The sequence below is a fragment of the Anopheles bellator genome, chromosome 1 (genome assembly GCF_943735745.2).
Source record: "Anopheles bellator chromosome 1, idAnoBellAS_SP24_06.2, whole genome shotgun sequence".
NCBI lineage: Eukaryota > Metazoa > Arthropoda > Insecta > Diptera > Culicidae > Anopheles > Anopheles bellator.
The window spans coordinates 5,665,288-5,691,014 of record NC_071285.1 but is presented as its reverse complement, the minus strand read 5'-3'; the positions used below and the strand labels follow the sequence as shown (position 1 = coordinate 5,691,014).

General features: G+C 51.8%; 6 protein-coding genes across 6 annotated transcripts; 3 read left to right on the top strand and 3 right to left on the bottom strand.

Annotated features, from left to right (window-relative positions):
* Positions 1 to 5,618: 5,618 nt before the first annotated feature.
* Positions 5,619 to 14,065, top strand: LOC131212366 (ecto-NOX disulfide-thiol exchanger 2). Its single transcript, XM_058206209.1, has 5 exons — positions 5,619 to 5,743; positions 5,907 to 7,175; positions 9,346 to 9,452; positions 10,869 to 10,991; positions 11,062 to 14,065. The coding sequence occupies exons 1-5, from the start codon at positions 5,695 to 5,697 to the stop codon at positions 11,788 to 11,790; spliced, it is 2,277 nt and encodes a 758-aa protein (XP_058062192.1). The 5' UTR covers positions 5,619 to 5,694; the 3' UTR covers positions 11,791 to 14,065.
* A 92-nt stretch (positions 14,066 to 14,157) lies between these two features.
* On the bottom strand, positions 14,158 to 16,644 carry LOC131212033 (dynein intermediate chain 3, ciliary-like). Its single transcript, XM_058205791.1, has 3 exons — positions 16,261 to 16,644; positions 15,419 to 15,668; positions 14,158 to 15,341 (listed from the first exon to the last, which is right to left on the bottom strand). The coding sequence occupies exons 1-3, from the start codon at positions 16,642 to 16,644 to the stop codon at positions 14,158 to 14,160; spliced, it is 1,818 nt and encodes a 605-aa protein (XP_058061774.1).
* A 731-nt stretch (positions 16,645 to 17,375) lies between these two features.
* Positions 17,376 to 19,430, top strand: LOC131211942 (dynein intermediate chain 3, ciliary). The gene is made up of 5 exons (XM_058205672.1): positions 17,376 to 18,449; positions 18,516 to 18,929; positions 19,008 to 19,137; positions 19,199 to 19,282; positions 19,348 to 19,430. Exons 1-5 carry the CDS (start codon positions 17,376 to 17,378, stop codon positions 19,428 to 19,430), a joined length of 1,785 nt encoding a protein of 594 aa, XP_058061655.1.
* Positions 19,431 to 19,681: 251 nt separating this feature from the next.
* LOC131211599 (protein hold'em) lies at positions 19,682 to 21,322 on the bottom strand. Its single transcript, XM_058205186.1, has 3 exons — positions 21,314 to 21,322; positions 20,288 to 21,224; positions 19,682 to 20,226 (listed from the first exon to the last, which is right to left on the bottom strand). The coding sequence occupies exons 1-3, from the start codon at positions 21,320 to 21,322 to the stop codon at positions 19,682 to 19,684; spliced, it is 1,491 nt and encodes a 496-aa protein (XP_058061169.1).
* Positions 21,323 to 21,644: 322 nt separating this feature from the next.
* On the top strand, positions 21,645 to 23,720 carry LOC131212393 (2-(3-amino-3-carboxypropyl)histidine synthase subunit 1). The gene is made up of 2 exons (XM_058206246.1): positions 21,645 to 23,071; positions 23,192 to 23,720. The coding sequence occupies exons 1-2, from the start codon at positions 22,022 to 22,024 to the stop codon at positions 23,573 to 23,575; spliced, it is 1,434 nt and encodes a 477-aa protein (XP_058062229.1). The 5' UTR covers positions 21,645 to 22,021; the 3' UTR covers positions 23,576 to 23,720.
* A 129-nt stretch (positions 23,721 to 23,849) lies between these two features.
* LOC131212386 (serine/threonine-protein kinase RIO1) lies at positions 23,850 to 25,548 on the bottom strand. Its single transcript, XM_058206232.1, has one exon. The coding sequence runs from the start codon at positions 25,531 to 25,533 to the stop codon at positions 23,860 to 23,862; it is 1,674 nt and encodes a 557-aa protein (XP_058062215.1). The 5' UTR covers positions 25,534 to 25,548; the 3' UTR covers positions 23,850 to 23,859.
* Between the last annotated feature and the right edge of the window lie 179 nt (positions 25,549 to 25,727).

The following is a 25,727-nucleotide window of genomic DNA, read 5'->3' as shown; positions in this document are numbered from 1 at the left end:
GCCGGAGACGTCACTCCGCGTAAACCGGCCAGCGGACGGCGGCTTTCTAAATTAGATCGACACCTTGGCCGTCGCGGACGGTCATTGTTGTAATGGCAAACTAATGTCGTGTAAAACGAGCGCGGACAGCGTGTTCCGCGGCCCCCGGCCAGTGGGTAGTGATAATTAAAACGTTGGTGGCGCTTCCTACATTGTGATACGGGCGGGCGTACGGCGGAATTAAAGAGAGTTTAAACGCAAAGACAACTGCGGAAGGCTAGTAGAGTAAGAGAACAAATAGAAAATAGAATGACGACAAATCGAACAGCTTTCGCTGCTGGCGCTTCTTTGGGTATCCTTATCAGATCACGGTTTGGTTTTCGGTTACCGTACTGATTGATCGCTTCAATTAGCGAAAATGTGTAAAATCAAACGGCGACAATTAGCTTCTCGCGTTGCACCATTATTCGGACCCGCCCGAAGTTAACCCGAAGCCCGGGTCCCCTGCTTCTGTGTGTGCGAACGAGAGCCCCGCAAGGAAACATTTAATTACCGAAATTCCGGTAATCCGCTCAAAAGGGCAACCGGGTCCTGCCCGGGCCTTTTTATGTTCACAAGCACGCCGGGGGCCGCGCTGTGTTCTCACTCTCGGCCCGGCTTAATGCGCGATGTGTGTTGGCATTTCTTTGGCCCCGAGCGTCCCTCGGACGCGCGCACTCGCCGACGACATTTTGGAGCCTTGCGTCCGAGAAGGACACGGAGCCGATAATGAGTTTATGGGCACACACAGAGCCCTCGGAGCGCAGCGCAGCGTGAGTTAGCATTTCGTTAATTTTAATCGAAATGAATCAGTTGAAAACAGATGAAGATTATTATCTGCGCCAGGCAGTGCGCGAAAGTCCCGTCCCGAATGAGCACGGGTCAAGGCGTGTTGGGGCCGTTTCTTTCGCTCACTTCCGAGCCAGGGGTTCGCTCGTATCTCACCGGGTCCATCATCGTCGGGGCCTCGACTCTGCATGTGGTCCTGAAAATGTTTTTTTTTTCCGCTGCGCTTCTGCGGTTGCGAAATGATTTCCGCGTGTGTTTTATTGCGGTCCTTATCTGGTCCTTTCTTTCGCGGTGGTTTCTCCAGCTGGTCAACGATCGTGGCCAAAGTATTAATAAACGTACATTTAGGGCCATTTCATACGCGACGCTACAGGAGCGCCAAGAGTTATTTCGACTCGTTAACTCGGCGGTTTCGGCAGAGGCTTCTTTCAGCGTTCGGTTTAACACCGGGAGCCTAGCAGCTGACGGTTAAAAGTGAATTAAACTGATCAAATGAAGTGTGTAGATTAAAATGCGTGGTTACAGTGTCGTCGGGCTTCGGAAATGGCGACCACTTTCGGGACCCGCATTTCCTGCCCATTGGCAATGCAATTGTGTGCCATTTTTCGCGCTGCATCAAATGAAGGAGATGCATTCCCGTCGCGAATAAATATAACAGTAAAATTTAATCATCTCACCGAGCGGGCCATCAATCGTCATCGCGCCAGTGCTGGCGCGTTCACCGACCCGCCGTGGGCTGTGTCCTTCGCGGTCCAACATTTTGACACTTACCTTAAACACGGCGACGGCGAATTTCATTTCCATGTCGAATGCCGGCCCACGGACCGGATGATAAAAATTTATTAGCAAAAATTATACTGCACAATTCGGGGACGGAAGGCCGGCCGGTTCGTTTTAACGACCAGAGAGGATGCCTGAATGTCGCCTGTCGGCGCCGAGTGGCCGGCGCGATTATCGCGCTCCTCGCCATCAGCAAAAGGCTCCTCGGGCGCTGTGTCTTTGGGCGGGAAAAGTCTGGCATGAAAATCGCGACCCGAAATTCGGCGTTTTTGGGACGAATCAATTTACTGTGGGCCCGATCTGATATCGTTGCTATGCGGTGGACAACGAACCCCGAACCCGGTCGAGTCGGTGACGGTCGCTTTGAATCTGCGGGTGACCGATCGGAAATCAATTGCCGCCTACAGGATGATCTTCAGGATGCTGTGATGAGTTTCTTTCATTTGCCAGCATCGGCATGATCATCATTTAATGGTTCTGGTGGTTGAAATCGGGTTCGTGCCGGGCGTCTGCTACAAACATAATGTCATAATTACGCTCACCGGCAGTGAACGCATTCGGACGAAAGATGACGAATGTTTGGGCGAATGTATTTAAATAAATTATCAAACATTATTAATCGTCGTCCAGCGTCCTGCGCCTACGACCCAACATGTCAACACACGCGGCGTGGCAGCTGATAAAATATGGACCTTCCAGTGGTGAGAGCGGAGCGCAACAGCGAATCCAGAGTTCCCGGGCCCCGGGAAGTCCCGATCGATGGCGATGGACGGATGGTGATGATGAAATTTGCCATCACCACGGGCCGGGCCCTCACTGATCCGCTCCGTCAACAACTGCTCATCGGCCGCAGCCGAGCTTGTGGAGTGCGGACGGACGGATACATATGCACCAAACTCAAGCAGGAGTGCATCACTCATGACTGCAGCAGCGTAAAATCGATGAAATGTGGTGCCCGGCCCGACGAGACTGATGTGGCGGAGTCGAAGTCGAAGAGGAGCAAGAAGATGAATTAATAACTCAACAACGTGCCCGCGGAACCCGTAGATTGATACGCTTTTCGAATGGTTTATTTTTTTTCCTGATGGATTAGGGCTTGCCGGGGGAAGTGCCACCAAAACCAGTGCTGCCCGGTGAACTATGCACACCTTTCGACACGATCCGCTCCCTGGGAACCCACGGGGGGAAAAAAGGATATGTTTTTCCACAACACCAATTGGTGAAGCAAAAAAAGGCAACCGAGCGATCGATCCCGTGGCAGGACTAATTTATGGGGTGTACCACACACGGGCCTCTGATTAATGACGATTTCCGTCGGGCACCGGATCACAGGAGTCCACGCGCGACGCGAAACGGCTGCGGGCTCTAATTTTCATCCCGTCCGCGGCCGAGCTGGAATTAACTCATCGGTTTCAATAAATCAATCAAATCATTCCGTCTCGCGTGACAGACCGGCCAGTGGCGATCTGCAGCCCCGTGCCGCACCGTGTTGCATTTGCAGCAGTTGATCCTCTTGCAGCAGTCCAGAACCAAAGTTAGGTGCTTTGCTTTTTGCCATGCAGCCGCAGGCCGACTCGGGCCTGTTTTAGGTCTTTCTTGTACATAACTTTTATACAAAATAGCCGATTACACTGGAATTTTGGTGGAAGAATTATCGCAGGATGTTTTCAAATTCCAATAACCAGTATCCAGGCCCCAAAATCGTCCTCGTTCCGTTCAGCATCCAGGCATGTACCGGGCTTGTACCGTTTTCAACGCTCCGGGAAACGATAACAACTTGGGCCGGCGTCGGTTCGGCGAAGAATTTCGAAGCCCGTCACGCAAACATGGCCCCACCGACAACAGGTAACCCGGGAAGACCGGAGGCCACCTTCTACGCCAACTGAGATCCCGGGTGAAGTCCGGGTCTCTGGAGTCTGGGTCCGGGTGGTCGCATGCTGCACGCACAATCCAAATTACGCTCGGCGGTGTTTTGTACACCATACACATTGTTGACCTAATTGTTGGGGTGGGCCAGGCTGACTGGCGGCGTGGCTTAACTCAATAAACCATTACCGGCCGAACCGTGGAAGGTGAACGGAGGCGGTCCGACTTTGTTGCTGGGCGATTGGTTTTCGAGCAAACCGTTATTTCAAAATTCGTCGACTGAAGGCTGGTGATCTTTCACTTCTATATCCTTTACTTCGATAGATTCCAGTAAAAAGAAGGTGAAATTAATGTGAGTCTCAATAATAGTGAGTAGAGCCGTACCGAATTCTTGATGAGAAGCCGGTACCAAAGAACTGGCCCCACTTCCTTTCGGGACGAGGCTCGGACCGGAGTTTATATTATTTTTCATTTGTGCCAATGTTGTTTTTGGTGTACGGGCTTCGGGTCCGGCTCCTCCGAGGATGTGTATGTTCCCCGGTTTCCCGGGACGCGGTATGTTTTTGTTCGATCATCATGCCCCCAGTCCGCTCACCCGCCTCATTCCGGCTGGGGTCCGATGTCCGGTGTCGAAGGGAAAAAGGAATCGTCCACTTTCGCCAGATGCGTTTCCGCTCGTCAGGGCGCCAAGAGCGCGCCATTTTCCCGCGGCGGACATGCGCAAACACCCGGCCACCCGATGCACACATACACGCGGGGATCATTCAAACGCACACACCGCGAGCGGATTCCTTATGTGGCCGGATCGGCAGCCGCTCGACGGAGCCACGAGTCAGAAACTAAAATATTTGTTCTACATGTCGAAAGGGAAAAAATAACATTTCAGTATTTTTTTTAATTCCCACCGTCCCCGCCGGTGACGGGCGCCGGGATGGGAAAATAGTCCTGCGGCTCCGCTCTCTAGTGGTCGGCCGTCGGAAATTGTGTTCGTCGCCGGTTGGCCCAGGCTTTCTACCTGGGGCGCACAGGATACGGCGTCGGAAGCTGGCGGATTCAGGGACAATTCCGCCTCCGTGCCAACCTGCCGGTCCCTTCCCCTGGGAGCGGGGCGGGGAGGGTGAGTTTGTTTTTCTTCCATTTCCCGGTGCCCCACGCGCCCGACGTTCCAGCATCGTCATCGTTGTCGCCGAATGCTTTTGTTATTTTATGCCCTTGACGGCGTTGGCGCAGCGGAGAGAGCGTGGCGGCCTGCTTCCTCCACAGTTTGGCCCGGTTTGGCGCTGTTTGCGAAAACCGAATTCATCATCGCGGGACTGGGCAATGATGAGCATGATTGTTGTTGATTTTCCTTTTCACTTATTTTGGCGGCATAACTTTTCCGCCCCGGACCGAGCGGCGGACCCCCCGTACCCCGTTTGGCACGTTTTGCATTCATATTTTTGCGTTATGTCCGGCTCCACATCCTTGCTAGTTACAGCTCTACTTGACCGTGCGGGATGGGTGTGTTTTGCTTTCGCTGCTACCACCCTGGTCTCGGTTTATTTTGCGTATTGTTTCGGTCGGGGGCTTTCCGAAGGAACCTTTCCAAGGAAACTTGCTAATCTGCTGACCCCAATCGAAGGTCGATTGGCTGGATGGAAAACAAAGTTCACGTAAATTATTCGTCCATTTTGACGAAATACATAATTCATACCTTGTCCTTTATTAGCTCATTTTCCACCACCGTTGCTATCTTTGAATATTCTGAAAGGAAAGAAATAATACCATGAAGTTTCTATGATAAAGCTTAACACAGCAATTTACTTTACTTTAGTTACTTTTACTAACGGCTTTACTAACGGCTTTACACGTGCTAGTTACAGCATAATTCTCACAACATTTTCAAAATAATGTTTAATTCGATCGTTTCAACCCATTGGCCCACTGTGCAGCGAACGTGCTCCTGCAAAGTACCCAACCACAAGGCACTCGGCGGCCGTTGTTTTGGTTTCGCCTGTCAACAACGCACTGCTGTCAACGGAAGAAAAAACAGCGCACTAAGTAGAAGAAAAGTTCTTCCCTGTCACAGTCGGCCAGAATCGATCGAGCAGAAGTGGAAAAACGGGTCCCTTTTTCGGGGTGGCGTGCGTGAAAAATGATTGCGTAAAAACCCAGGAGTGTCGTGCTCGTGTTGTTTTCGTTGTGCGTGCAGAAGATCGGGTGCAGATTGCGTTTGTTCCGTCCGTGCATCCGAAGTGCGATATGTCGTTTTCCTTCAATCACCTCGCTCCGAACGGGCTACATCCGATGCGTAAGTGTCCGAGGCGCAAATGCAAATCTGACCCGCCCCAGTTAAAGTTTTGTCTGAGTGCTTTTTCCCTCCCGTCATTGCACCTCGTCATTGCGTGCGCCCGAGGCTGCTATCGATTATTTGATTGCTCACGTGAGTCGCCCCTGGTTCTTCCGTTCCGTAGATCCGTTGCTGACCGGCGGTGGGGGGTTTTTAACAGCCCAGCAGCTCGGAGCATCCAATGTGGCGGCTGCCGCCAATGTGGCCCTGCTGGCTGGGATCAATAATAAACCGCTCGAGTTTAAGGTGAAACCGGGCCAGAATGGATCCGGAGCGGCGCCGATGGAGCTGGAGTCAGTTGCGGAGCGCCACGAGGTGAAAGAAAGCTGCTCTGCCGCGGCCAGTGCCCTCGAGAAGGCCCGAGAGGATAGCATCAACAAAACGATGCTCGAGGAGCTGCAGAAGCACCAGAGCCAGCTGCAGCAGCACGTGGCCGCCAACGGGGGTGAGCTGGTGTTCAATCAACTGTTGCCACAGCAACCGCACGGCTTCGTGATGATGCCGGGCGTGATGAACATGGTGGACGGCTCGTCGCTCCTCAGTATGCAACCGTTCCCCATACTGGGCCCTGGGCACGCGGCTTCCGAGATGCCCGGACCCGGTGCCGGATCGTCGGCACCGCCGGCGGCCACCAGCGCCACGTCCGACAAGACGAACGCCACGAAGGAAGTGATCTACTGCAAGAGCTGCACACTGTTTCCGCCCAACCCGAACGCACCGTCACCGAAAACGATCGAGCGTCCGCCCGGCTGCCGGACCGTGTTTGTCGGCGGTCTGCCGACCGGTATGACCGAGGAGGTGATGCGCGAGATTTTCGAGCGGTGCGGCGAAATCACCACGCTGCGGCTGTCGAAGAAGAACTTTTGCCACATCCGCTACGTGTACGAGGCGTCGGTCGACTCGGCCATCTATCTGTCCGGCTATCGGGTGAAGATTGGCAGTAACTTCACCTACCCGGCCGGTCCGGAGCCGAAAGAGCCGCCAATCTTCGGTGTCCTGCACGTGGACTACGCGCAGGCTCGCGACGACCAGTACGAGTACGAGTGCCGGCAGCGGAAGCTGCAGCGCGAAAAGCGTCACCGGGAACGGCTGGAGGATGACCGGTTCCGTTCGCTCTCGCCCCAACCGGTGGTGCACTACACCGAGCACGAGGCAACGTCGGTAGCGGAGCGGCTGAAAAACGACGAAACGTTCGCGAAAGCCGTCCAAACGCTGGTGGCGTGGCTCGAGCGGGGCGACTGCAGCAAGAAGAACGCCAACAACTTCTACTCGATGATCCAGAGCACGAACTCGCACGTGCGCCGGCTGCTGAACGAAAAGAGCACCTTCGACGAGGAACTGAAGCGGGCCCGGGAACAGTACCGGCGCCAGACGAAAGCGATGCTCGCGCAATGTAAGTACACCAGCGTGGCGCGCGTGGATGCGCCATCGCTTCCGTTGGTTTCTTATTCTTTCCCCCCACCAGATGGCTGTTTTCTTCGTTTATGTCCCCGGTCCTTCCTCTCTCTCTCTATCTCTCTCTCTCACACTGTCACCCACACACTCACTATTTTTTTCTCCTTTATCGAGAAACCTGTACTAGCAAGTAACTTGCGACTCCGTTCTTTACTACTGGTCGTGTGTTTTCTGTCGATTTTCAGTTCACATTACTACCGCTCTGCTCTGTACTAGTATTTACTGATAGACATTTTGTCCTTTGTTGCGTTTTGTGTGAGTTTTGTGATGTATGCGTAAACTCTTCCCACTTCCTACTCTAATGCTGTCACGTCACACGTCTCTTTTGCAACACGCAAGCAATAGGTTCGGAATCGCGCAAGCACCGTACTGAAACAAAGTAAACTCCGAACACTACAGAAACAATCGGAAATCATATTATTTTCCCAAACTCACCTCAAATCACACCGATCGAATCAAAGCCATGGAATTACAACACGGGCGGGGGGGGCTTAGTTTAGTACACAGTTTCTGTGGTAATTTGCTTCACCATCGTAGCACACCTTGGCGCTGAGATGAGATGTTATTGTTTTTTGTCATCGCACCTATTGCGCTCCATTTCCTTGATCCCTGTCCGTTAGTCCGTCCCGAGTGGCTTAAAAACCATAAGTATCCCAACCAACATCATCATGGTTAACGAAGGTATTGTATTTTACTTTGGTTTGCAATTGGCCGTTAGAAAGTATTTTGGAATGAGAACCTAATGTTCCATCCGAAACCTGCACTCATATGGTTGACCGATACTAGTAGGCATTTGTCATGACTGCGGATCAGACTAGCAAAGTTGGCCTCGATCCGTGCTGTTACATTTGTAGGCAAACGCAGTGAGTGATACAGTGAGTTTATGGCATTTGCCTTTGCAACGTTTCCAACACCGTTCCGAATCGCAAAATCATATCATTAAAATAAAAGTAACGAAAGGTACGTAGAGCTGATCCTTTTTCTGATGTACAGTCCCAAATCAAAGACGAACTCATGCACACCCATCTCAGCAGCTCAGAGTCGCTAAGGAAGGATCAACATTCTAATGTGCTCTCTGTTCCCGAACGAGGCAAGCCAAAGGAAAAGGTGAAGGTGTTGTTCCGCATTGCAAATAATTCTTTATGTGCTGAGGGATTTTCACTACTCATTCTGTACTTAGTCTAAAAAAACACACACCGATACGGCATTCTCTCTATCTATCCTTCTCTCCGTCCCAACGGCAGTGGTCAAGGTAAATGGTTAATGGTATTGAAACAAAAAGTATGCGAAAATACAACTCACGCACACACTATTTGGTGTTATCCTCAGGCCTGGATGTGTCCTTCTACTAAAATTTTGGTTTTTGGGATTTTTCCGCTACTAGAACTGCGCGTAGGATCATGTTTAAGCTCCGATCGTTTCATCTTCATATTTTCAGTTCACTCATGATATCAGAAATAGCAACAGCATTAGTTTACGATCTTAGCTCATTAGGAACCCGGTTCTGGTGATTTGTAAATAGAAAAGCAATAACCCGTACGGTGGTTCGGTGTAACTTTACTCCCTTACTTTACGCTTCTCCACCTTACCCTTTCCGTAATGTTCCCGGTTTTGGTTTGTCTTTTCTTTCGTTTATACTTAATCTATAGTTTGTGCTGCTCGTTAAGTGTTGAACTTTTCAAGCTATTACTTTCATTCGCGATTTGCTCCAATTCGCACCACCCCATTCGCCAATCGCACCTTAAACACCTTTCCTTCACCTTCATCACGCTCAGACGGTTCTCCGGATGATCGGCCTGCCCGCAGAGAGTTCGCAGAGGTTGGTCTGAAGCTGGAAACGAACTAACCACAAAACTGTTCAACTGTTTGTTTTGCTTTCTCGTCAATTGTTAAACCCGCTGCTATTGAGTAAGATGTAAGATGAGCTATTCAGAAAAGATGATTTTTAAAGAAAACCCTCCAATTCCTCAAACAACCAAGCGTGTCACATACTCTCTCTCCTCCATTGCAATGTTCTATGTTCACAAAAAAAACAAGAAATATCCCACAAAACAAATATCTCTATCATTGTTATTACTATTATTATTTTCCACTTCACTTCAATTCAGTCAGTCAGATTGAAAAAGTTTTCAATGCGGCCAGTCACAAGAAGGTTTGGGATCATTTTACTAAAGCCCAAAGAAAAAACATCGACGCGTGGAAGAAGCAGTCACTGGTATGTATCGAACGCTAGTATTTCGTTTCATCGGTTTTCTTCCTTTTTCTGTTTCCTATACTAGAATTCCTTTGTTTGTTGCTTTTCTCAGTGTACAGTTTGTTTAATGTTTGCACACTCGCCACTCTCGCCTAAAGTAGGCCGTTTTGTACATTATTTGCCCGTACTCGTTGCTGTTGCCTAGTAGACTTTGCATTCCCACTTTCGTTAACTCTGGTTTGCTCTGGTCGCTTTCAAATGCATGCGTAATTCTGGGTTATATATTTTCACTAACTCGCCTGATTTTCTGTTATCCATGTTTAGCACCACAATGTTTTCAAAATCCTTATGTTTTATTTATTATCCTTCGCTGTGCCTTCGGCCTTTCGTTTATTTTGAATTGAAAATTGTATGCACTCCCTTTGGCGATACGTTGATCGGCGATCGGTGTTATTCGATACCAATGTTAACTCACGTTACTGATCTTTCTTTTTCATCAATCGCTTGGTAAGTTAGCCCACACGTTAGCCGTATGATGTTGCAACCCCCTTTTTCTTTGGTTCCTGCCGATGTGAGATTTTGTTTACTTTAGGGAATGCGCTTTCCCCGTAATTGTGCCAAGGCCCTCGCCCTCTAAATACCATTAACGGCACCGAAACTAAACATTAAAAATGCTGTTCACCTCCAGCGTAGTGGTTGTTTTCATGGAGTGATCGTAGTGTTAATGTTTGTTTTTTTTTACAATATTATACTCCGTAATATACACATATATATGCGATCTGGGGATTCGAACCGATTCAACCGTAAATTTTGCAAGTATTCAGCGGGGCACTTTGAGAAGACCAAAAAGATAAGTTGTTACAACCAATATTTAATAGGAACTGAACTGTAGTTTCAACCAAATCCCACAACATACAATGCACCAGACTGTTAGTGGTACGAGGGTATGATATACCATCGAAGCAATCGTTGAAACGTTGCGCATTTGAGTGCTTCGACAGGTAAGTGAAGGTGAAATGCAAAATGCACACCTGAGTTGTAGTGTCCTGATCGACCAACCATCCTACAATGGCAGGCTTCCCTCAATGTCGGTGGTGATGAGTAACAAAAAATTACTGAGCCTCAGTGCCTCAAAACAAAAATGAATTCTCTTTTTCCTGCCACGTTTGCTTCGTCAACATCCAACGCTCGGCTGTCGAGAATAACAGGACCAGTTTAGTGTTTCTTTACCGATTTAGCATTCAACATTTTCATATATTGTTACTTTACTTCGTCGCCTATGATTTTATCTACAACGGAATAAACAATAAGATACATTGTTTGCAATAGATACAACATTGATCTCGTAGTTTAATGGTGTGACGTTCTTTCTGCTACTTCCTAAATTTTCTGTCTGCTCCGGTGCTGGCCCGCGGTTCAAAACCCATTCGACCGCAGGACATAAAATGCGTTCAGCTCGACGATTTCCCCGATGAGGATGGAATGGATATGTCCGACGACGACTACTCGGTAGCGTCTTTTCCATACAAAAAGGCCCGCTGGGAACAACATGACCAGAAGGTGGGTTCGTTCGCTGCTGTGCTAAGATGGTCACGATAGTTACATATACACATTCCCAACCTCTTTGCAGGATCATCAATGCGATTCCGAGCGGGCTACAGACGCTCACTCCGAACCGGCCGCTGCTGACAGTGAGCTGAAGATGAAGATCCTACACATCGAGGTGTTGCAGGAAACGATCCGGAACCTTCAGACGCAGCTGCTGGAAAACAAAGCCAAAGAGACGGAGCGGCAGAATCGCATCTGCGAGCTGGAGGACGAACTGAAAGATGCCAACGTGAGGCAGCTGCTGTTGAAAACGAAAATTGCCACCTCGAAGGTGGCCGCATCCAGCAGTGGGCCAAGTATCTCTTCCGGCAAGGATTCCGACTGCGAGGAAACGGTCGTCTCCGCTCCGCCACTTTCCGCTCCAGTGGAAAGCACCGCAACACCGGTGGAAGCAGCACCTCCCGACGACGGAAATGCATCCCGATCAACGGGCACGGAAACGCTAGAATGCTGCGGCCTGCCCGGTGGTGCTGTCAGTAAGCCTAGGGAAGCCAAAATGATTGCTCTCACATCAAACTTTCTCGTCATCCATCCGCAAGGCGTTCCGTTCGATCACGTTTGGTCGTACGTTGGACGGTACGTGTCGGAGGTGAAACCCAAGCAGTTGGAAGAAATCTTAACCCGTTACGGACAGCTGTTTGAACGCTCCGAACCTCCAGCCGGTGCGGTGAGCGTGTTGCAGGTAAACAAGGGAAACGATCACGGTACAAATGCGTGGTACAAATTCATCGGCCACGCATCGGTCGATTGAGTGCATAAGTGGCACCGATCGGGACCGGAAAGCTTGTAAAGCTTTTTCTCTTTTGAATACGATTGTTTCGTGCGCACCCGTAACGAAGGTGTATCACAATGATACTGATAAAAGAGGTACGCACTAGACGATTGACGATAGCATATTATCAGAAGATGAAACAATAAGATTGTCTCCAACTTGGAGCACTCGTCGGGTTGTACTTGATGTCCGCAAAGCTCTCGTACTGAGCAGTGTGATTATGCTTTAAAAGAGCAGCTGCGAAACTGTTACCCATTATTCGGGGTAGTTATTTGTTTTGCTTGACAAAGGCGTTATTTATTTGCGAATGAACGCGGCTTGGCCGTCACTTACAAAGAGATTTCTCTGTTTTCATTGGCCGTTTGCAGCTAAAGAGCGCGCGGGTGAAGCAATTTGCCGGTTTGCTTTAGTTTCACCCCGTTTCGTTTCTCCAAAACTCTTGTCGTTTCTTGTCTTGAAGTAATTATCTTAGTGTCCTAGCCATTAAGTAACACGATAAACGCAGCTAACGAGTAGGAAACTAACGTTCACATCTCAATACTGTGAACATATTTTAGCAACTTTATACTCTCTTAATTCAATACTCACCCAAAAGAGCATCCAGTAAAAAAAACACTTTCAGTCACTAAAATCCCTTCGACTGTGTAGTGTGTGCCGTTACCAGCCATTTTCCTTTGCATTGAAGTATGTCGTACTTCTCATAATGTCTTCCTCGTTCGAGAACTTACCTTCAAGCGAAGCGAACCGGTATTGAACCGGTAAACCGGTGTGATGTCGCTGCGGAAGGGGCGCAGAAAATGCGCAGCTTACTTTAAGATCGTACCATATAAACCAAAAAAGGGAAAAACACAATACCTTAAACATTTCGATGCCACTTTTAACATCGCATCGCCAGATGCATTAGAGAAAACATTTAACCAATGCTCGGTTTCAAATTGAATTTAATATGTAAAAGCAAAGGGAATCTTTCGCGATTTCGCGAAAAGCTGGAAAGTCAAAGGAAAGAGAGCTCTTTTATGAAGTACATTTAAAACATAGCTAGTTGATGTGTTGCACCTAATAGCTCAACCAGTAACCAGTAGGGTGGTAAACGTGCATAATATTTATAATCTACATCATCATCGCCATCATTATCGCCATCATAGTGACCACGCAGTTGTAGAAGTTTTATGATGAAACATTTCTTATATTCATGTAGCACCGTTACAAAGGGAATCTATAAGGGTGGAGAAATCCAATTTTTGCTGTTTCTTTAGGTCATACTCGTTGTGTTTTTGGTCGTCCCGAACGGAGAGTGTTTCGTTTTAAGAATTGAAATTTTCTATGCTACATAAAGTGTCACTATTATACGAATCTGTCACAAATTTAGGATTTTGAAACTTGTTCTTCGAGCATTGGGTTAGGCAAAAGCAAAATACTCGTTTTGTTACGACTAGACTCTTAACTAATGCAATGTAACCGATTTCTCCGCAACCGATAAAGAAAACCGATTCTTTCCGATTTCCGATAGGGAAATCACCGTTTTGGACATAGTTTTTATCCACTTTATTGTCAATTATGGTGTGCTATACAACTAGGGACGAACCGGAAGCTGTTCGCTAGGGGAGAGCTGTCTAACGAGTGAGAAAATCATATGATACAAAAGCAAATCACAATAATATTGACGTTGAACTGATTTAAAAGCGCCTGCGGATGTTTTATACACTCTGTCTTGATAATGCAATTTCAATTAACAATTTAAAACCAAATTAAATGACCCAGCACAGTGAAATGTAACAAATCATGAGGAACCCAAGGGGAGCTGAAGAAGCAGCCAGAGTAGTATTGATAGGACGCGAGTGAACGGTGCTCGTTTTAGTTTTACTTTAAATCAAACCTCTAAACCACAGCAAATCAGCTGAGTCTAGAACTTTTATTAAACAGTGCAATTACAAGAAACAACTGAGCGAATCTGCTCTGGGGAGAGTTTCTGTAAAGTGAAATCAGTTGCAAACAATTGAAATCGCAAATATCGATTATATAGAGCAAAAATCCTAGTCTAAAGCACCTTGCCACGTGCGTACCTTTTCGCGTGATAATTTTTTGTTATGTTTGTTAAACTCTCATGCGCAATAATGGAGCTCGCTTGCAAAGCGATCAAACTTATGTTGCCATCACTGTTTCCCACGCACATCAAACAGTAACCTTCATTGGTCCCCCGGTGGTTTACTAAACTAAATCGAGTAGAGTTTGTGTTCTTGGTGCAGTTGTTTTTGTGCAGAAAATAAATTTAAAAACAATCTTAAAAGGAAACCCTTCTCTCGTGGCCACCCAACAACGGAGGACGTGGTGAGTATTTCCCTCAACTTAACTGGTTTCCTTTTTGCCCTTCTTGTCTTTGTGCAGCAAACCAACGCCCTTATCGCGCATCCGGATACCTTTTAGCGTGTTTTTCAGGCTCTTGCGCCCATGAATCTTCGTCCAGAACTGGTGTATCGAGTCCGCCACGAGGTCCTTCTCTTCCTCCTCGATCGAGTTTGCGTTTTCCATTCGCAGCTGCCGGCGGACCCGTTCGCGTTCCAGTTCCTTTTCCTTCAGCTTGATTTCCTTAATCTTGGCCTCCAGCAACCGTTGGCGGCGCATCTCACGCTCCAGCATCCCGGACAGGGCCGGTTTGTCGTTGGCCGAGCTGAACGTAAGGTTGTCGGAGATCTCGGTCAGATAGATGGCCCCATTGTCGGTCCCGTTGGCGATCAGTTTGCCGGCCTTGTGGACCCGCACCGACCAGAGCGGCGCGTCCGATAGCTTGAGCCGCAGCACCGGCCCATCGAGCCGGTGGATGACGTCCCAGGCATCCATCACGCCGTCCATGCGACAGATGAATACGAGCGAACATCGGGTCGGGCTCCAGATACCGCACGTCAGCTGCACGGCGTACTCCTTCGTCCACACGATCGGATTGTCCTTGCAGTCCTCCGTCCAGATCTTTGTCTGCCAGTCGCCAACGCTGATGTAGTTCTTGATGAACAGCGGGTTCCGCTCGACCGAATAGATCGCGCCAGTGTGGGCCCTGATGACCGACTGGATCTTGTCCGCCGGTGTCTTGTACTTGCGGCTGCAGCTGTAAATGATCCCGTTCTCGGTGCCCACGGTGTACTTGTTCGGCATCGTCGGCTCGAACTCGACCGAACACACGCCGAAGCAGTGCTCCGGATCGACCGAACCCTGCACGTTCTTCGGGGCCAGATTGAGATAATCGTACGGTTCGTTGAGATTCCGTAAGTCCCACCACAAGATGCGCCCGTCGGTGGAACCGGACAGAAACTCGTTCGTCGTCTTCGAGGATGTCCACAGGACGCGCGTGACGACGTCGTTGTGACTCTCCTCGCGCTGCGTCGTCTCCACCGGTGTGCTCGACGCGCGAATATCCCAGATGGCGACCTGTCCGGAAAACAGTCCACCCGCCATCTGCGTCGGGTCCTTGAAGTTGTACTCCAGGCAGCGGGCTTGGTACGGCGGGATGAGCTTCTGCAGCGGGCTATTCGGGTGTTCTAAATTTTTACCAGGAGCACATTCGGAGCCGGTCAAAAAATATGGGAGGAAATCAATGGAAACGCACAACTCTCACCGATGTCCCAGATGTAGCAATCGGTAACGGTGCCTCGGCGTTCGCCAATGTTGCAGTGGGCCGATGCAAAGTGGTTGCCCTCGTCCGACCAGCAGACGTACGTGCAGGAGCGTCTCACCTCCAGATAGTCCTTGTATACCTGGACCGTTTTCGAAGTGAACTGTTCGATCAGTTCGTGCTGCTCAATGTCCTCGAAGTAGTTCTGGTAGATGTTGCAGGCATTGTTTTGCATTATCGCATGGTCGATGGTCTGTTGGATGTGGTGACCACGTTAGGTTACAGTTTGAACGGTCAGGAGCCAACGAAAACGGTTGTTCTGCAACAACCGTCCCCAATTCTCCACAATTATGTCCCTAGTACCTAGGGATTACGCGATCGATCGTGAATTGAACAACCGATTGAAAACACTTCGACCTAATCGAAGAGCGAATCCCGCGGCCGTACGTCAGAGTGGGAAACCCATCAGTGGCCGCCCAAATATCGACAGCCAAAAGTACATTCGGCACAAACAGCAGGCAACCGTCACCGAAAATGGAGTGCCAAAATCTTGAATCGCGTGCCACGCTTCGGACAGCTAGTTGGCAAAACCGGCAAACCCACTCAGCGTGCTGCTCGTCGCCGAAACAGAAGCGGCAGAAAATAGAACGGCCCAGGAAGGTGTCTAGGAATGAAGTTGCAGTCAAGGTTGCGGCATGTTCCGGTAACTGACACACCGATCGTGTGCCCCCCCGCCAGGCCCGCTAGGTCGGAAGTTCGCGCGCGACCATCGTTGGCGCGCGAAATAAAAACGAAACTTCACAAATTAGCGTAGCTTCGTTCGGCCTCCGGCCTCCAACACTTACCCGGGTGAGGCCGCGCATCTGCTGCACGTACGCTTCACTTTTTTCCTGCTTCCGGCGGTACCGGGCCACCAGCTCTTCGTCCGTCCGGTCGATGTCCCGAGGCCAACCGCCCTCGACGTGCGTGACCCCGGTATGCACCAGCCGGTTGTGCACCGTCCAAACCGGTGTGTTCAGGATCCAGGGCGTATTCTGGGTGCCCTTTTCGACCGGGTTCTTGATCTCGTAGTGCTTCGCCAGCGCCTTATTGCCAACGAGTGTGGCCTGCACTTCGTTCTCCTCCTGGAAGGTGACCGGCTGGCGGATGTCCTTCCGGTCGCACATCACCATGTACCGCGTCCAATTTTGATCCATCTGCGTGGTGCTAATGTTGGTGTCCACCTTCATTTTGATGCCGGGCTTACGTTCCGGTTTCCCGACTCTGCTGTGCAACAGGTGACCAAGCGGCAGGAAGTTCACGCACTGGACAATATCCGCACGTACGAGTAAGCACGTGGTAAACGAACTAGCGCGCCTAGGCGACCGTTTCCGAACGATGCCCGAACTGTTCTGTGGGCCCTCGGTGAGCACGGTCCTGATAAAGTCCCGGAACCGAGCGCTCCGGTCCGACCGGAGCCCGTTTGATCGATATGTTTACGGAAGTGTCGGAGCGCACAGACAGTAAACGTACGGCTGGTCCTCGAAACCCGATCCGCTTCAACGTTCAACTGGTGCCCGAACCGTATTCCCCCGGGGTTATCCGCTGGTTAAATCAAGGACGCCTAGGATAGCCAGCCCCTCTATTACTGGAGTGGGGATCTTCTTTTGACCATTTTGGTGCCCGATCCTTCAGATTGCCACAGTTCGGAGTAATACAGGAACGCCGTTACTATGGTGACACTATGCGCACCTCAGGCACTCCGTTCGTGTGCAGTAAGATCTAGTGGCCTTTGCTTCCCCTAACAACTGGCGCCCTTTTTTGCGCTAGCCAGTAAACAACCTTGACAGCAGCAGAAAATTTTCACATCGCAGTAGTCTGGCGGGCACAGAAGAGTTGTTTTCGGTGTTGGAATTTTGGAACTCCACCGAGCTGACCGCAGAGAAACTACCGCAGCCGGACCAGAGAACCATCGGGGACGATGGACATTCAGTACGTGTATCAGAAGGAGCGGCGCGAGTTTGGCAAGCAGTGCCTGTTCTCGGACAAGAACAAGGTGGAGTTTTCCGAACCGGCCAACCATGAGCTGTTTCGGGACTACATTCTGCGGGATCCGGTATCGATCGGGACACAGTACAGCCGGCAGATGGCGATCAGTGAGGCGAACACGGAGAGTGCCGAGTTCGAGCATCACGGTATCCTGCACTCGGAGGGCGGCTGGCCGAAGGACGTGAACTATCTCGACCCGGAGCAGACGGTCCGCTATCGGCGCAAGGTGGAGAAGGACGAGAACTACATCAGCCAGCTGATGGCGTTGACCAAACCGATGGAGCACTGCATCTTCCAGAACAATGCGGTCAACATTTACGAGAAGTACTTCGATGACCTGGAGCCAGCGCCGCTGATTCAGCGCAGCACGTCGCGCACTTTGAACGTGTACCGCGACCCGAGCATCTACAAGCAACCCGTGACGCACCTGTCGTGGTCACCCGATGGTGGCACCAAGATTGCCGTTTCGCACTGCAACCTGAACTTTGGCGAAGTGCTCGGGAAGGCGGTCTGCTCGTACATCTGGGAGGTGGAGAACCCGAACGCCCCGCTGCTGCGGCTCAAGCCGTCCAGTTCGATGATCTGCCTGGAGTACAACCAGAAGGACCCGACCACGATGGTTTGCGGGATGTACAACGGGCAGGTGGCTTGCTGGGATACGCGCAACGAGCAGGAACCGGTGATGATCAGCGAGCGAGAGCATTCGCACCGGGCCCCGGTCAACTCGGCGCTGTGGATTAACTCGAAGAGCGGCACCGAGTTCTTCTCCGGCTCGTCCGACAGCCAGGTCATGTGGTGGGACACGCGCAAGTTGGCGCAACCGATCGACAAACTGCTGATGGATCCGATCAAGGCGGACGAGCAGGATCTGTCGCGATCGTACGGCGTCAGCTGCCTCGAGTACGAGACGTCCATTCCGACGCGCTTCATGTGCGGCACCGAGCAGGGCATGCTGTTCTCGTGCAACCGGAAGGGAAAGTCACCGCAGGAGAAAATCGTTTTCAGGGTAAGGAATCCGGGTTGTCGCGGTCGTGTGTCCTCTCTTTCACGCTTTCTGCTTTCCTGCCCGCAGATGCAATGCCACACCGGTCCGATCCATGCGCTCACCCGCAATCCGGCGTTCGTGAAGAACTTCCTCACCATCGGGGACTGGATCGCGCGCATCTGGTCCGAGGACTGCCGGGAGAGTTCGATCGTGTGGACGAAAAACCATGACGTAATGCTGACCGACGGAGCCTGGAGTCCGACGCGCTTTTCGCTGTTTTTCGTGAGCCGCGTCGACGGAGTGCTGGACGCGTGGGACTTGCTGCAGCAGCACAGCGATCCGACGCTCAGCATTAAGGTGTGCGACGAGAGCCTCAAGTGTCTGCGGGCCCACGAATCCGGGCGGCTCGTCGGGACGGGCAGCGTTAAGGGAGCGACCTTCCTGATCGAGGTGTCCGAAAATATGACCTCGATCCGAAACGATAAACCACTGCTGACCGCGGTAAGACCGTGGGGGGGAGGAGGGGTATCGGCTCCTTGTTGACCCGAAACTTGACACGCTTGGGTTTTATTTGGCCAGATGCTGGAACGCGAAAATCGTCGAGAGAAGATCCTCGAAGCGAAGTCGCGCGAAATGAAACTTAAGGTTCGCACGCTGAACCGCCAGGACGAGCACACGGACGATAAACCGAAGCTGTTCCAGTGTCGCTGTAAGTGGCAAGAGCCCCATAGGACCTCTGTTTATTTCACCTCCTCCTTTTGCTATTCTAGCGGCCTGCGAAGCGGCAGAACAGGAGTACTTGCAGATGCTCGACAAAGAACGAAAGTCACGTTTCCCGGAGGAGTACGATGAAGGTACGCGTTGCTTCCATAGCCACGGCAAGCCAGTGCCTAACAAACCACTTCCTTTTTTTTCGCAGAGTACGACCCGAAGAAGGTGCGTAAGCCCTACAAACCGGACAATCACCATTCGGACGGTGAAAACGAAAATGGTAAAGATTAGGAGCGACCGTTTCACCGAACAGACGAATCCCCGACTCAACACAATCACTGCTGAAGGCAATGTTCTACTATTCCGTTTCCATTCCACGAGTTCCGCAGCCCTTTGATAAGTCTGATCACTTGACAAATCCCGAAGCAACCCGGATACTATCACTGCTTTCGCTCACACAAAATTACTGTATGTACCGTCGGCATCCGGAAGAAATAATATTGAAAGTATGTTTATTGGACCAACCAAGCGGACCGGATTTCCTAGTATACTTTCAGCTTGCTCTCCAGCTCCACCGGATCCGCTGCCGTGCAGTCGACGATCGAAAATAGGTGCTGAAACCGAACGGCCGTCCGTCGCTTCACCACCAACCGAAGGGCGAACCGGTCCAACAAATACTGCCACTTCAGTGCCGTGCGCTGCGTGTCCGATTTACGCACGAACGTGGCCACATCGCACCGAAGCACGGACTCAGCGACGCTACTCATCATCCGGCAACCGGCCAGGGTGCCGGTGTGATCCGAAATATCGACCGTGATGTCGAAGAAAGCTTCCGGTGGGACCGATGCGCTATCGTACCTTCCGGGGCAGTCCTCCTTCGGGCAGCCGTTCGACGATGGCTGTTTCGGTAAAAATGTCCTGCAGTGGACACACCGTTGGCTCACGATCCGCGCTTCGGGTCCGTCTAGATCGAAGCGTGTGATCACGGCGTAACAGAGGGCCGTAAATTCGTCCTCCTCTCCTGCGTGGGCCCCCACGGCACGGTCCATAATCTGCTGCACCGTCATGATGGTGTTGATGGTGCTCGCTGCAAACGTGGGACAAGGGTTAGCGAATTGATTACACGGCCGATAGTACGGATACTTTACGGTCTACGGTGCCAGACGAGAGCGAGCAGGCCACATCAACGGTGTTGGTCGGAACGGTTTTAGCGTGCTGCAACAACCGGCCTGCTTCCGGCACACGTGGATCTTGCGTGACGATCGTTTTGCGATCAATCGCCAGGCCGATCGACTTGTGGTACTCACTGTACTCGATCCGTGCATCGGCGATCGCCAGCACGGTGGCCATCGGTTGCCAGCTGTCCGCCCAGCGTATATAGCTCTCGGACCACAGCTTCAGCAGCACGCCCGAGTGACTCCGGTCCATCAGGACCACTTCGCGAAACGACTTTACCTCATTCCGGCGCGCGATACGAATTTGTCGCACCGGGCGGATCGATCTTACTACCACCAGCACGCAGAACGTTTCCCCGTTACAACCCGCCCCACTGGCTACAATGTCGGCCAGCGGGATCGTTTCTACCGGACGAACCGCTGGAACGTGGAGCAGCGACCGGAGCAACGGTACCTGTTCGCCCGTGTGCACCACAATTGCCTCTGCCGACTGGTCGTTGACCGTGAGACAGTAGCGGGACGATACCCGCGGTGCGTATTGTTCCGAGCGACCGTAAACCGTGGCAGCAATCTGTGGCCGGTGAAGCTCCACCACCGTGCCGATGCGAATGGTTTCCTCGTACCGCAGCATGGTGTCCGAAGTGCCCCACACCGTACAGTTGATGGTATCGCGGTCCGAGTCCCGCAACGTCAGCGTCAGCACGCCGCGTGCACTGCCGTGTTCCGCCGTGATCCCTGCTCCGGCGAATCGGGATCCGTTCCGTGGGGAACCACTGAAGAAGTGTGCGTCGCTTTTGGCGATGACGAGCGCAACGAGCGCGAAGGTTTGTGTCTGCTCACTCAACTGGCCAATCTTCTTAACGGTGAACATTTCGGTGCGCCCGATTTCCTTTCGCTTTTCCACTAACCACTAGGATGGTTGCTATGATCGGTTTCGAGGTCGCTTCGATCCACGGCTTGCAAACGACGTGGTACTAATTGGTGAAGTTAAGCGCGTACCTGCAGCATCCCCGAACGCCGATAAGGCTCCTTTATCGGGATTTCATCGTATTGAATGGGTCTCTTGTAAGTTCATTGTCTCACCCGGCAACGGATTCAGCCCGAGCCGCGGGCTGTTTTGAATTTTTCAACTGAGCTTGAAATATTTCGTCCCACAGCGCCATCTGGCGAGCCAGCTGCTGACAGCTGTTTGTTTGCGGTTGGCCGGCCATTGCTTGTGTGCGGAAAGTCACGTAGCCGCACGGGCCAACACACAGAACACAGGCGCACGGGCGGAATCACAGTTTCAGTTTCCAGCCTCTGTGGAGTGCAAGTGCAAGAGCAATACCCGAATAGCCCTGCAAAGTGCATCAGGCGCCGCCGCTAGGTAGATAACGTAATGGAACCGTGTGCGTGTCTGGCGGGAAGGTAAACAATTCCCAGCCCCGTTGTCGATCGTTAGCAAATTGAACCCGTGCGCGCCGTCGAGAGGGGGCAGAAAGGTCGCGGCTAGTGGTGGTGCGCTGTAAATTAGTGCCGTACAAGGTGTCTGGGTGATTTGAGGTCAAACCGTTTTCCCACCGCAGAGAGGTGAAACTATAGTTCGTCGCTGGTGAATGTCTGGTGAAGCGTCCGCGAGTGAGTGTTTGATCGAAGTGTGCGACCGGTGGGCACTTTAGGGAGAATCTACGAAGAAACACTAAGCTCCAGCTTTGGAGTGGTGTTACCATGGCAGCCGCCGTTGTGGAGCAACCGCCACCGTCAGCGCTTGCCAGCGATGTGAAGATCGTGAAGGCGAAACCCGTCCGGAAGGTGTTTAAGGGCGCATCGCGGGTTATCAACAAAATACCGCCCGAGCTGCTGAACGACCCGGACCTGAACGCGGCCATCGGTGCTCTGCCCCCGAACTACAATTTCGAAATCCACAAAACGATTTGGCGCGTCCGGGAGACGAAGGCGAAGCGGGTCGCGCTGCAGATGCCCGAGGGGCTGCTGATGTACTCCCTGGTGATCAGTGATCTGATCGAGCGGTTCACCGAGGCCGATACGATCGTGATGGGCGATGTAACGTACGGGGCTTGCTGTGTGGACGACTTCACTGCCAAGGCACTGGGGGCCGATCTTCTGGTCCACTACGGCCACAGCTGCCTGGTTCCAATCGACCAGACCACCGGCATCAAGGTTTTGTACGTGTTCGTGGACATCAAGATCGATGCGCTACACTTTGTCGAGAGCGTCAAGCTGAACTTTCCCCGCGACCGGAAACTGGCGTTCGTCAGCACGATCCAGTTCGTGGCCACACTGCACGCCGTGGCCAAAGAGCTGCGGGAGGCACAGTACGACGTGCTGATACCACAATCGAAACCACTAAGTCCGGGTGAAATTTTAGGCTGCACGGCCCCACGGCTGGCGGGCGAGGGCGATGAAGCACGAACGTTGATCTACCTGGGTGACGGTCGATTTCATCTCGAGGCGGCCATGATAGCGAACCCGTCGCTCGAAGCGTACAAGTACGACCCGTACGAGAAGCGGTTCACCCGCGAGCTGTACGATCACGAGACGATGCGCCGCAACCGCAAGCAGGCGATCGATGCGGCACGCGATGCGACTTGCTTCGGTCTGATTCTCGGCACACTCGGTCGCCAAGGATCGACGAAGGTGCTGGAGCACCTGGAGCAGCGCCTCAAGCATCACAACCGCCGATCGGTCGTTATACTGCTGTCCGAGATCTTCCCCTCCAAGCTGGCCCTCATGGACGGTATCGACGCGTTCGTTCAGGTACGTTTGCACCCGGCTTATCGCCTGCCCTACGGCGGGGGAACACGTAGCTCCGATGCCATCTCCCGGATGCACGCACAACCGATAAATGATTAGGGTCATTATCCTGCTCCGTTACAGGTTGCCTGCCCGCGACTGTCCATCGATTGGGGGACGGCCTTCCCGAAACCGCTGCTGACCCCGTACGAGCTGTCCGTCGTGCTCGGTGATGCGGAGTGGAAGATCCCCGAGTGCACCGCCGCCAAAGAGACGAAACCGAAGACACCGCCCCATCTTGAGGTGGCCTATCCGATGGATTTCTACGCCAACGCGAGTCTTGGCGAGTGGACGCCCAACTTCAAGAAGCTAGACATTTGCGAAAACTCAACGGGCGGTTGCTGTGGCCGGTGCAAGGAGGAAAAGGATAAAGAGGACAAGAGACAGCCAGATGGCGAGGACGCCGCAGCAGAAGCCGCTCCGCCTGACAACGGTGTAGCCGGTTCAGACGGTGACGAGAAAGATTAAAGCGCACGGAAAACGTGCGCCACGATGTGATGGTTCGTCGTTCCACGCGATCGGCTCCAAACTGCCAAGGAAAATTCAAAAGGACAAACCATCCCCACAAAGCAACAGTAAGGCTGCGAAAGAGAACTGTATATAGCTGTCTAAATAAAACAATTACATTTAACTTCTTCCGCGTGTATGTGTGTCGGGTGGCAGCGTGTCGCAGATTCGGAATTTGCTCTTCATGTGAGTTTTATTTACTTAAATTATTTACATATTTCATTGTTTTGGCGCTGAAGTCAAAGCTACTTCCGTGCGCCAAGCTTTTCTTTTCGCTTTTTGATGTGTTTCTTAACTTTCGTTTTCCGCTTTTCGGCCTTCTCCTCCTTGACCGCCTTCTTGCGCGCTTTGCGCTCTTCGGCCGTTTCGTTCTTCGATCGCACCACAGCCGATGATCGCGGATCGCCGTAGTTGCCATTGTTGGATCGATCCGATTCGCTTGCACTGCCCCCATCCAAATCACTATCGCTGTCTTCCTCTGCGCCACTGGACACTTTCCCGTCCGGAGTTCCGGTGGCCAGCCCGGTGATGGTACCGTAAACCAGCTCTTCCTTCTGCTTCTCAAACACATCGCGCTCTGCATCGTACACGTCGTGCAGCGTTTTCGGGATAAACACCTGCCGGAAGACGGCCTCGTCCAGTTTCTGTTGCTCGGTGAACTCATCGAAGCTCCGGTTCGCTATTCGATCCGAGATCCGCCCCAAACACTGTTCCACCGTTTCGGCGGTGATCGTGGCGTCGGTGATGAAATCGAACAATTCCTTCACCGTCATCGTTGAAACGCCTCGTTTGCGGAAGAAATCCGTCACGTTGGCACAGTCCTTGCGCAGGAACTCGAGCGCGTGCGGGTGCTCGTGTTCGACCGACTGCGAAACGTCGATTATGACAATCTGACCCTCGTGGTACAGCAGATTAAACTCGGACAGATCGGCGTGCACCAACCGGCAGCGGTTGTACACTGTCCACATCATTTCCACCGCGTCCCGGTACAGCTGCCGCGCTTTCGAGGTGCTCAGTTCAACGTCTTTCAACTTTGGTGCTGGCCACCCGTCTCGCCCAATGAACTCCATCACCAGCACGTGACTACGCAGCAAGATCGGCTCGGGGACGGGTAGGTCGCACTTTTTCATCCGTACCAAGTTGCGCATCTCCTTCTCAGCCCAGGTGCGCACCATTTTGCGTGGATTGTGCTTGCTGTAACCGTGCCGAAACCGGTACTCGCCGGTCACGTACTTGTCCCGATCCTTGAACGTGAGGATCGACGTTTTGAAGATCTTGATCGCGTAATCCATGCCACTCGCCGAGGTCGCATGGTAAACGTTCGCTTCCTTGCCCGTTGAAATGCACCCATTAATTTCGGTGATCATGGCCCGGTTAAGCAGCTTGAAGAGAATCATCCGTGTGCGCGGATCCATCACCTGTTCCGCCGTCGCTCGGTCCTGTTTGTCTTTGCTGCGCAACCGCTCGCCATCCGCCTTGCGTTGCGTTTCGATGAGCGTGTTTTTAGCGTGACCCGGAAGCGAAGCTGGACCCTCGTACTTTTCCACGTTGATCCGGTTCGTGAACTTTTTAAACAGCACATCGGCCGGCTGAAAGTGTGACACTTTCTGGCTGGCGTTCTGGGCATTGGTGTGCGTTTGATGCAGGTTCAGATGCTGATTGCGCTTCAGCTCACCACCCTCGTAGCAGTAGAAATCGTCGTCGTCTTCTTCATCGTCGTCATCATCGCCGTACGGATAATCCTCGTCGGACTGGTACTGCTCGGGACACCCGGTTCCGAAGAGGGCATCTCGGATTTCGATCTTTGTGACACTCGTCGGAGCACCGTTCGCCACCGGTAGGGAAGCTGCCTTCAGAGCAAGGTTTTCGATTCCCTCGGACGTATCGTCCAACGCATCATCAAACTGTCCCCCACTCATGTCGTTCTCACGAAATTAAGCAAAAATTCCTCCACGTGCAGCAACACGCGGTTCCAACTTTGTTTTGTTTTGGTGCAGTGCTGTTGACATTTGCGAACCCTACAGGAACGGCGAGAAACGAGCTGTTGACGTTTACCCTTCGAAACGTCAAAACGCAGCAAAACAGAGGAGGCGCTAGTTTCGTTGTAAACAAG

Coding starts and splice junctions, on each gene's coding strand:
- LOC131212393 (XM_058206246.1), top strand. CDS start 22,022: ATGGCAGCCGCCGTTGTGGAGCAACCGCCACCGTCAGCGCTTGCCAGC. Junction 23,072..23,191: donor GTATCGACGCGTTCGTTCAG/GTACGTTTGCAC, acceptor GCTCCGTTACAG/GTTGCCTGCCCGCGACTGTC.
- LOC131211942 (XM_058205672.1), top strand. CDS start 17,376: ATGGACATTCAGTACGTGTATCAGAAGGAGCGGCGCGAGTTTGGCAAG. Junction 18,930..19,007: donor ATAAACCACTGCTGACCGCG/GTAAGACCGTGG, acceptor TTATTTGGCCAG/ATGCTGGAACGCGAAAATCG. Junction 19,283..19,347: donor CCCGGAGGAGTACGATGAAG/GTACGCGTTGCT, acceptor TTTTTTTCGCAG/AGTACGACCCGAAGAAGGTG.
- LOC131212033 (XM_058205791.1), bottom strand. CDS start 16,644: ATGAAGGTGGACACCAACATTAGCACCACGCAGATGGATCAAAATTGG. Junction 15,669..16,260: donor AGATGCGCGGCCTCACCCGG/GTAAGTGTTGGA, acceptor CACATCCAACAG/ACCATCGACCATGCGATAAT. Junction 15,342..15,418: donor TTGCTACATCTGGGACATCG/GTGAGAGTTGTG, acceptor GTAAAAATTTAG/AACACCCGAATAGCCCGCTG.
- LOC131211599 (XM_058205186.1), bottom strand. Junction 20,227..20,287: donor CTCGTCTGGCACCGTAGACC/GTAAAGTATCCG, acceptor CCACGTTTGCAG/CGAGCACCATCAACACCATC.
- LOC131212386 (XM_058206232.1), bottom strand. CDS start 25,533: ATGAGTGGGGGACAGTTTGATGATGCGTTGGACGATACGTCCGAGGGA.
- LOC131212366 (XM_058206209.1), top strand. CDS start 5,695: ATGTCGTTTTCCTTCAATCACCTCGCTCCGAACGGGCTACATCCGATG. Junction 9,453..10,868: donor CGTGGAAGAAGCAGTCACTG/GTATGTATCGAA, acceptor ATTCGACCGCAG/GACATAAAATGCGTTCAGCT. Junction 10,992..11,061: donor GGGAACAACATGACCAGAAG/GTGGGTTCGTTC, acceptor ACCTCTTTGCAG/GATCATCAATGCGATTCCGA.